Raw genomic sequence first — 10,000 nt, forward strand, 5'->3', positions numbered from 1 at the left:
GAGGAAGGGGAGATAGAGGAGGAGGTGGACGTGGAGATTGTGGAGGAAGGGGAGATAGAGGAGGAGGCAGAGATAGAGGAGGAGATGGAGGGGGAGATGGAGGAGGAGATAGAGATGGAGGAGATAGAGGAGGAGGAGATAGAGATGGAGGAGATAGAGGAGGAGGGGGAGATAGAGGAGGAGATGGAGGGGGAGATGGAGATAGTGGAGGAAGACAAGATAGAGGAGGAGGTAGAGATAGAGGAGGAGTTGGATGGGGAGGTGGAGATAGTGGAGGAAGAGGAGATGGAGGGGGAGGTTGAGATTGTGGAGGAGGAGGAGGAGATAGAGGAGGAGATAGAGATGGAGGTGATAGAGGAGGGGGAGATAGAGGAGGGGGAGGAGATAGAAATGGAGGAGATAGAGGAGGAGATAGAGGAGGAGGTGGACATGGAGATTGTGGAGGAAGGGGAGATAGAGGAGGAGGTAGAGATAGAGAAGGAGATAGAGGAGGAGATGGAAGGAGGAGGTAGAGGAGGAGATGGAGGAGGAGGTAGAGGAGGAGGTAGAGAAGGAGATAGAGGAGGAGATAGAGAAGGAGATGGAGGGGGAGGTGGAGGAAGAGGAGATAGAGGAGGAGGGGGAGGTGGAGATTGTGGAGATTGTGGAGGAAGAGGAGATAGAGGAGGAGATGGAGGAGGAGGGGGAGGTGGAGATAGTGGAGGAAGAGGAGATAGAGGAGGAGGGGGAGGTGGAGATTGTGGAGATTGTGGAGGAAGAGGAGATAGAGGAGGAGATGGAGGAGGAGGGGGAGGTGGAGATTGTGGAGGAAGGGGAGATAGAGGTACAACCCAAAGACATCCAGCCAACTTGACACAACTGTGTGAAACATTGGAGTCAACATGGGCCAGCATCCCTGTGGAACACTTTCAACACCTTGTAGAGTCCATGAGCTGAACAATTGAGGCTAGAGAGAGAGAGAAACAGAGAGACATATGGAGAGAAGATAGAGAAACAGAGACAGAGAGAGAAGATAGAGAGAGAGAGACAGAGAGAGAGAAGATAGAGAGAGAAACAGAGAGAGAGAGAGAAGATAGAGAGAGAGAGACAGAGAGAGAAGATAGAGAGAGAAACAGGGAGAGAGAAACAGAGAGAGAGAAGAGAGAGAGAGAGAGAGAAGAGAGACAGAGAGAGAAGATAGAGAGAGAAACAGAGAGAGAGACAGAGAGAGAGAAGATAGAGAGAGAGAGACAGAGAGAGAGAAACAGAGAGAGAGACAGAGAGAGAGAAGATAGAGAGAGAGAGACAGAGAGAGAGAAGATAGAGAGAGAGAGACAGAGAGAGAAGATAGAGAGAGAAACAGGGAGAGAGAAACAGAGAGAGAGAAGAGAGAGAGAGAGAGAGAAGAGAGACAGAGAGAGAAGATAGAGAGAGAAACAGAGAGAGATATCTCCCTCTGCTTAAGGAAGCGGGCGTCTCAGTAAGGGACAGTGAGATCTCTCCTTAGAGAACCTGTCTTCTGTAAAATGAGGAACATATAAATGAAGCCCTCTGGGACACTTTGACGTTGTCCAACTATTGAATACTATTCCCTAATTAGTCCACTAGGGCCCTTGTCTAAAGTAGTGCACTACATAGGGAATAGGGCTGTAGTATAAAGTAGTGCACTATATAGGGCTGTAGTATAAAGTAGTGCACTATATAGGGCTGTAGTATAAAGTAGTGTACTATATAGGGAATAGGGCTGTAGTATAAAGTAGTGTACTATATAGGGCTGTAGTATAAAGTAGTGCACTATATAGGGCCCTTGTCTAAAGTAGTGCACTATATAGGGAATAGGGCTGTAGTATAAAGTAGTGCACTATATAGGGCTGTAGTATAAAGTAGTGTACTATATAGGGAATAGGGCTGTAGTATAAAGTAGTGCACTATATAGGGAATAGGGCTGTAGTATAAAGTAGTGTACTATATAGGGAATAGGGCTGTAGTATAAAGTAGTGTACTATATAGGGCTGTAGTATAAAGTAGTGCACTATATAGGGCCCTTGTCTAAAGTAGTGCACTACATAGGGAATAGGGCTGTAGTATAAAGTAGTGCACTATATAGGGCTGTAGTATAAAGTAGTGTACTATATAGGGCTGTAGTATAAAGTAGTGCACTATATAGGGAATAGGGCTGTGGTATAAAGTAGTGCACTATATAGGGCTGTAGTATAAAGTAGTGCACTATATAGGGCCCTTGTCTAAAGTAGTGCACTATATAGGGAATAGGGCTGTGGTATAAAGTAGTGCACTATATAGGGCTGTAGTATAAAGTAGTGTACTATATAGGGAATAGGGCTGTAGTATAAAGTAGTGTACTATATAGGGCTGTAGTATAAAGTAGTGCACTATATAGGGAATAGGGCTGTAGTATAGAGTAGTGCACTATATAGGGAATAGGGCTGTAGTATAAAGTAGTGTACTATATAGGGAATAGGGCTGTAGTATAAAGTAGTGTACTATATAGGGAATAGGGCTGTAGTATAAAGTAGTGTACTATATAGGGAATAGGGCTGTAGTATAGAGTAGTGCACTATATAGGGAATAGGGCTGTAGTATAAAGTAGTGTACTATATAGGGAATAGGGCTGTAGTATAAAGTAGTGTACTATATAGGGAATAGGGCTGTAGTATAAAGTAGTGTACTATATAGGGAATAGGGCTGTAGTATAAAGTAGTGCACTATATAGGGAATAGGGCTGTAGTATAAAGTAGTGTACTATATAGGGAATAGGGCTGTAGTATAAAGTAGTGTACTATATAGGGAATAGGGCTGTAGTATAAAGTAGTGTACTATATAGGGAATAGGGCTGTAGTATAAAGTAGTGTACTATATAGGGAATAGGGCTGTAGTATAAAGTAGTGTACTATATAGGGAATAGGGCTGTAGTATAAAGTAGTGCACTATATAGGGAATAGGGCTGTAGTATAAAGTAGTGTACTATATAGGGAATAGGGCTGTAGTATAAAGTAGTGTACTATATAGGGAATAGGGCTGTAGTATAAAGTAGTGTACTATATAGGGAATAGGGCTGTAGTATAAAGTAGTGCACTATATAGGGAATAGGGCTGTAGTATAAAGTAGTGAACTATATAGGGAATAGGGCTGTAGTATAAAGTAGTGCACTATATAGGGCCCTTGTCTAAAGTAGTGCACTATATAGGGAATAGGGCTGTGGTATAAAGTAGTGCACTATATAGGGCCCTTGTCTAAAGTAGTGCACTATATAGGGAATAGGGCTGTAGTATAAAGTAGTGCACTATATAGGGCTGTGGTATAAAGTAGTGCACTATATAGGGCCCTTGTCTAAAGTAGTGCACTATATAGGGAATAGGGCTGTAGTATAAAGTAGTGCACTATATAGGGCTGTAGTATAAAGAAGTGTACTATATAGGGAATAGGGCTGTAGTATAAAGTAGTGCACTATATAGGGAATAGGGCTGTAGTATAAAGTAGTGTACTATATAGGGAATAGGGCTGTAGTATAAAGTAGTGCACTATATAGGGAATAGGGCTGTAGCATAAAGTAGTGCACTATATAGGGAATAGGGCTGTAGTATAAAGTAGTGCACTAGATAGGGAATAGGGCTGTAGTATAAAGTAGTGCACTTTATAGGGAATAGGGCTGTAGTATAAAGTAGTGCACTATATAAGGCTGTAGTATAAAGTAGTGTACTATATAGGGAATAGGGCTGTAGTATAAAGTAGTGTACTATATAGGGAATAGGGCTGTAGTATAAAGTAGTGCACTATATAGGGAATAGGGCTGTAGTATAAAGTAGTGTACTATATAGGGAATAGGGCTGTAGTATAAAGTAGTGTACTATATAGGGAATAGGGCTGTAGTATAAAGTAGTGCACTATATAGGGAATAGGGCTGTAGTATAAAGTAGTGTACTATATAGGGAATAGGGCTGTAGTATAAAGTAGTGTACTATATAGGGAATAGGGCTGTAGTATAAAGTAGTGTACTATATAGGGAATAGGGCTGTAGTATAAAGTAGTGTACTATATAGGGAATAGGGCTGTAGTATAAAGTAGTGCACTATATAGGGAATAGGGACCATTTGGGACAGACCCTGACACTCTCCTTCCTGTGTGTATAATGTGGTTAGTGATGTCAAATGTTTCTGCAACGCTTGGAGGTACACACACACACACACACACACACACACACACACACACACACACACACACACACACACGTCGCACTCAAGCTGAATGACAGTAATACCATTACATTAATGGTACCTTAAATGTCAGAGAGAGGAGGAGGAGGAGGAGGAAGAGGAGGAGGAGGAGGAGGAGGAAGAGGAGGAGGAGGAGGAAGAGGAGGAGGAGGACGAGACAATAAAGTGAATGATATTTTTATTTCTCTCCCTCCCTTTTTTTACTGCTCTCTGACTTCTCCCCCCTCTCTCTCATCTCTCTCTCATCTCTCTCTCTCGCTTCTCTCCCATCATCTGCCACTCTCTCTGCCTCTCTCTCCTCTCTCTCTCTCTCTCTCTCTCTCTTTCTATCTCTCTCTCCCCTCTCTCTCCTCCCTCGCTTCCTCCCTCTCTTTCTCTCCTGTCTCTCTGTCTATCTCTCTCTCTCTTCTCTCCCATCATCTGCCTTTCTCTCTCTCTCTCTCTCTCTTTCTCTCATCTCTCTCCTCTCACACTCTCCTTCCCCCTCTCTCTTTCTCCCCTATCCCTTCCTCCCTCTCTCTTCCTCTCCTCTCTCTCTCCCCTCCCTCCCTCCAGGTGAGATGGAGGAGCTGGAAGCTCAGTGGCTAACGGGGATCTGTCACCATGAGAAGAACGAGGTGATGTCCAGTCAGCTGGACATCGACAACATGGCCGGAGTGTTTTACATGCTGGCTACCGCAATGGGACTGTCTCTCATTACCTTCATATCAGAGCATCTCTTCTACTGGAGGTTGAGATACTGTTTCACTGGAGTCTGTACGGGAACACCAGGACTACTGTTCTCTATAAGCAGGGTAAGACTGGGGGGTAGGGGGTAGGGGTTAGAGGTTAGAGGTTAGGGAGAGATACTGTTTCACTGGAGTCTGTACGGGAACACCAGGACTACTGTTCTCTATAAGCAGGGTAAGAATGGGGGGTAGGGGGTAGGGATAAGAGGTTAGAGGTTAGGGAGAGATACTGTTTCACTGGAGTCTGTACGGGAACACCAGGACTACTGTTCTCTATCAGCAGGGTAAGACTGGGGGGTAGGGGTTAGGGGTTAGGGGGTAGGGGGTAGAGGTTAGGGGGTAGGGGTTAGGGGTTAGGGGGTAGGGGTTAGGAGGTATGGATTAGGGGGTAGGGGTTAGGGGTTTGGTGGTAGGGGTAGGGGTAGGGGTTAGGAGGTATGGATTAGGGGGTAGGGGTTAGGGGGTAGGGGTTAGGAGGTAGGGGTTAGGGGGTAGGGGTTAGGAGGTATGGATTAGGGGGTAGGGGTTATGAGGTAGGGGTTAGGAGGTAGGGATTAGGGGGTAGGGGTTAGGGGGTAGGGGTTAGAAGGTAGGGATTAGGGGGTAGGGGTTAGGGGTTAGGTGGTAGGGGTTAGGGGGTAGGGGGTAAGGGTTAGTGTATAATGGTTAGGGGGTAGTGGTTAGGGTGTAGGGGTATGGTTTAATGTCAATGTTATGGTGGGTAGAGGAGAAGGGATAGGGGCTGTTATGATTGGTGTATGGAGGCACTAGGTTGGGGTATTAGGGAGGTAGGGGCTGGGGTATTAGGGAGTTAGGGGCTGGGGTATTAGGGAGGTAGGGGCTGGGGTATTAGGGAGGTAGGGGCTGGGGTATTAGGGAGTAAGGGGCTGGGGTATTAGGGAGGTAGGGGCTGGGGTATTAGGGAGCTAGGGGCTGGGGTATTAGGGAGGTGAGGGGCTGGGGTATTAGGGAGGTAGGGGCTGGGGTATTAGGGAGCTAGGGGCTGGGGTATTAGGGAGGTGAGGGGCTGGGGTATTAGGGAGGTAGGGGCTGGGGTATTAGGGAGTCAGGGGCTGGGGTATTAGGGAGGTAGGGGCTGGGGTATTAGGGAGTCAGGGGCTGGGGTATTAGGGAGGTAGGGTCTGGGGTATTAGGGAGGTAGGGGCTGGGGTATTAGGGAGGTAGGGGCTGGGGTATTAGGGAGGTAGGGGCTGGGGTATTAGGGAGTCAGGGGCTGGGGTATTAGGGAGTTAGGGGCTGGGGTATTATGGAGGTAGGGGCTGGGGTATTAGGGAGGTAGGGGCTGGGGTATTAGGGAGTCAGGGGCTGGGGTATTAGGGAGTTAGGGGCTGGGGTATTATGGAGGTAGGGGCTGGGTTATTAGGGAGGTAGGGGCTGGGGTATTAGGGAGTTAGGGGCTGGGGTATTATGGAGGTGAGGGGCTGGGTTATTAGGGAGGTAGGGGCTGGGGTATTAGGGAGTTAGGGGTTGGGGTATTAGGGAAGTGGGTTCCTGGGGTATTACGGAGGTAGGGGCTGGGGTATTAGGGAGGTAGGGGCTGGGGTATTAGGGAGGTACTTGCTTAGGTATTAGGGAGGTAGGGGCTGGGGTATTAGGGAGGTACTTGCTTAGGTATTAGGGAGGTAGGGGCTGGGGTATTAGGGAGGTAGGGGCTGGGGTATAGGGAGGTAGGGGCTGGGGTATTAGGGAGGTAGGGGCTGGGGTATTAGGGAGTCAGGGGCTGGGGTATTAGGGAGGTAGGGGCTGGGGTATTAGGGAGGTAGGGGCAGGGGTATTAGGGAGGTACTGTCTGGGGTATTAGGGAGGTAGGGGCTGGGGTATTAGGGAGGTACTGGCTGGGGTATTAGGGAGTTAGGGGCTGGGGTATTAGGGAGGTAGGGGCTGTGGTATTAGGGAGTCAGGGGCTGGGGTATTAGGGAGTTAGGGGCTGGGGTATTATGGAGGTAGGGGCTGGGGTATTAGGGAGGTACTGGCTGGGGTATTAGGGAGTTAGGGGCTGGGGTATTAGGGAGGTACTGGCTGGGGTATTAGGGAGGTAGGGGCTGGGGTATTAGGGAGGTAGGGGCTGGGGTATTAGGGAGGTAGGGGCTGGGGTATTAGGGAGGTAGGGGCTGGGGTATTAGGGAGGTAGGGGCTGGGGTATTAGGGAGGTAGGGGCTGGGGTATTAGGGAGTTAGGGGCTGGGGTATTAGGGAGGTAGGGGCTGGGGTATTAGGGAGGTGAGGGGCTGGGGTATTAGGGAGGTGAGGGGCTGGGGTATTAGGGAGGTAGGGGCTGGGGAGAGGGACAGACACAATCCGTCTCCCTCCACTGCACCTTTCTGGGTAGTAATATTCATTTCAATACGGTTAGGAATGCTATCTAAGTAATTATGTTAAATGTTCAGAGAAATGAATGAGATTGTTTATCAGATGCTGAGTCAGTCGATACTAATGTGATCCTGATGAATTATCCTTTACTGGGACTGAGGATACATAGGTCATAGTTACCAGAAGACACAGACTTTTAGACAACAGTCAGACTTCAAATGATGATCCATAGATGATAATCTGTCTCTCTCTCTCTCTCTCTCTCTCTATCTCTCTCTCTCTGTCTCTCTCTCTGTCTCTCTCTCTCTCTCTCTATCTCTCTCTCTCTGTCTCTCTCTCTGTCTCTCTCTCTCTTTCTCTGTCTCTCTGTCTCTCTGTCTCTCTCTCTCTCTCTGTCTCTCTCTCTCCCTCTCTCTCTCTCTCTCTCTCTCTCTCTCTCTCTCTCTCCCGCTCTCTTTCTCTGTCTCTGTCTCTCTCTGTCTCTGTGTCTCTCTGTCTCTGTGTCTCTCTTTCTCTGTGTCTCTGTTTCGGTCTCTCTGTCTCTCTCTGTCTCGGTGTCTCTGTCTCTCTCTCTCCTCCACCTTCCCTCCTCTCTCTCTTAATTTTTCCCCCTGTCTTCCCTTTCTCTCCTCCATCTCCCTCCTCGCCCTCTCTCTCTCTCTCTGTAGGGGATTTGGAGTTGTATCCACGGCGTCCACATCGACATGAAGAAGAAGTCCGAGCTGGATTTTAGCCCTCAGGCTAACATGTTGAAGCTCATCAAGTCAGCCAAACAGATGACCAACATGTCCAACCTGTCTACGTCCAGGATCAATTCCCCCAAGCGGGCGGCTGAGTTCATGCACTCGGCGGGGCCCATGATCATGGATATGATGGCTGAGAAAGGTCTTTTCTCTCTCAATTTGTTTTGTTGTTGATTCAGACACATTACAACCACAACGTCGTGGATATAAAGGCATTTTTTTAAATCGATGAGGATGGTTCTTCTTATTTTACAAACACATTACAACCGTAAATAGTGGATACAAATGCATTTCGAATCATTAAAAACAATATATATTTTATTTATTTGTTACTTTATATTAACTAGGCAAGTCAGTTATTTGAAATATATATTTTATTTTAAGGTAACTTCATCTACGCCGACAATCGAAGCTACGCCCCTAAAGAGGTGATCTACGGTGATACGGGCGACCTCCAGGCGTACCTGGCCAACCGACACAAAGACCACCTGAACAACTACATCTTCCAAGGAGGACAGCACCCTCTGACCCTCAACGAGTCAAACCCAAACTCCGTGGAAGTGGCGGTGAGCGCGGACGCCGCCCAGACCAACGCCAAACCCAGAGGCCTGTGGAAGAAGTCCGTGGACACAATGCGGCAGGGTCCAGGTGTCCCCGGCCCCGACATGCTGTCCCCCGACCCCCGCATCTCCATGAAGACACAGCGATACCTTCCGGAGGAAGCAGCTCACTCAGACATCTCTGACTGCTCCAGCCGAGGAGGAGGCGGTTCGTACCAGGACCCGGAAAACAACATGCACCTGAAGAACAAGGACGGATTAAAAAAAAGACAGTTGCCGTCAAAATACCCTAGGGACTGCAGCGAAGTAGAGCTGTCCTACTTAAAGACTAAGCAGGGCAGCGGAGGGGGTGGAGGAGTGGGAGGACAGGGACAAGGACAGATCTACACCATAGACTCAGATAGAGAACTCAATCTCAACTCCGATCCTTTACACTACCGCGAGAGTCGAGGCCTGGCCGCCGACGACCTGGACTACCCGGAGATCTACTCTGACCACAACGACAACTACAGGAAGTGTCAGGATCAGCCAATCATCCACCTCAACTCGTCCCCGCTGCACCACGCCGACGTCGACCTGCTCCCGGACTCCACTTACTCCAAACACTACGGCGTGAAGGATAAGAGCTTGTCCCTGTCGCCCCACGAGACCAACGACCGTTCCAAACAGACCCACTGCCGCTCCTGTCTGTCCAAGTTCCCTGCCAGTAGCAGCTACACCCCGGGTCACTACACGCCCACAAACACCGCTTCTGTCGCTGCCGCAGCCGCCGCCGCCGCCCGCTCGCCCTACAACCGCTGCGAAGCGTGCCTCCACACTGCTAACCTCTACGACATCAGCGAAGACCAGCTGCTCCAGGACGCCCTGCTGACCAACCAGGGAATGCATCAACATCAGGACGAGATGTTCGGCCACTACTGGCCTCAGACGGACGGTCCGCACGTCCAGAAGAGAAATCGGCTGCGTATGTCCCGCCAACACTCGTTCGACAACATCATGCTGGAGAAGCCTAAAGAAATAGATCTGGGTCGTCCGGCTCGCTCCGTCAGCCTCAAAGAGAAAGACCGCTGCTTCCTGGACGATTCTCCCTACGCCAACCTGTTCAGCGTCCGCCAGGCCGACAAGCTGTTGGGCTCCAGGTCGATGCTGTTCAACCTGGAGGAGAACAAACGGAGCAAGTCGCTGTACCCCGAACACGGCTCTGACAACCCCTTCATGGCGTCTTCGCTGAGGGACGACACGCGCCTCGTCCACGGACGCAGCTCCTCCGACATTTACAAACAGCTGGGAGGAGGAGGAGGGCTCAAAACATCGCAACGCAACGAAAACAATCTGAGATCCTCGGTCAAATCCGCCGCTTCCTACTGCTCCCGGGACGGAGGACGGATACCAGCCAATGACATGTACATTACAGAGCATGTGATGCCT

At 48.9% G+C, this 10,000-nt stretch overlaps 1 protein-coding gene across 1 annotated transcript in view; it reads left to right on the forward strand.

Annotated features, from left to right (window-relative positions):
• Positions 1-10,000, forward strand: part of LOC118938358 (glutamate receptor ionotropic, NMDA 2A-like) — a 348,126-nt gene that overhangs the window by 337,556 nt on the left and 570 nt on the right. Inside the window, exons 13-15 of the mRNA XM_036941969.1 lie at positions 4,767-5,005; positions 7,938-8,154; positions 8,397-10,000. The exon at positions 8,397-10,000 is cut by the window's right edge and continues 570 nt beyond it. Coding sequence (XP_036797864.1) covers positions 4,767-5,005; positions 7,938-8,154; positions 8,397-10,000 — 2,060 coding nt within the window. The remainder of the gene's footprint in view (positions 1-4,766; positions 5,006-7,937; positions 8,155-8,396) is intronic.

Source organism: Oncorhynchus mykiss, chromosome 13 (genome assembly GCF_013265735.2).
Source record: "Oncorhynchus mykiss isolate Arlee chromosome 13, USDA_OmykA_1.1, whole genome shotgun sequence".
Lineage (NCBI taxonomy): Eukaryota > Metazoa > Chordata > Actinopteri > Salmoniformes > Salmonidae > Oncorhynchus > Oncorhynchus mykiss.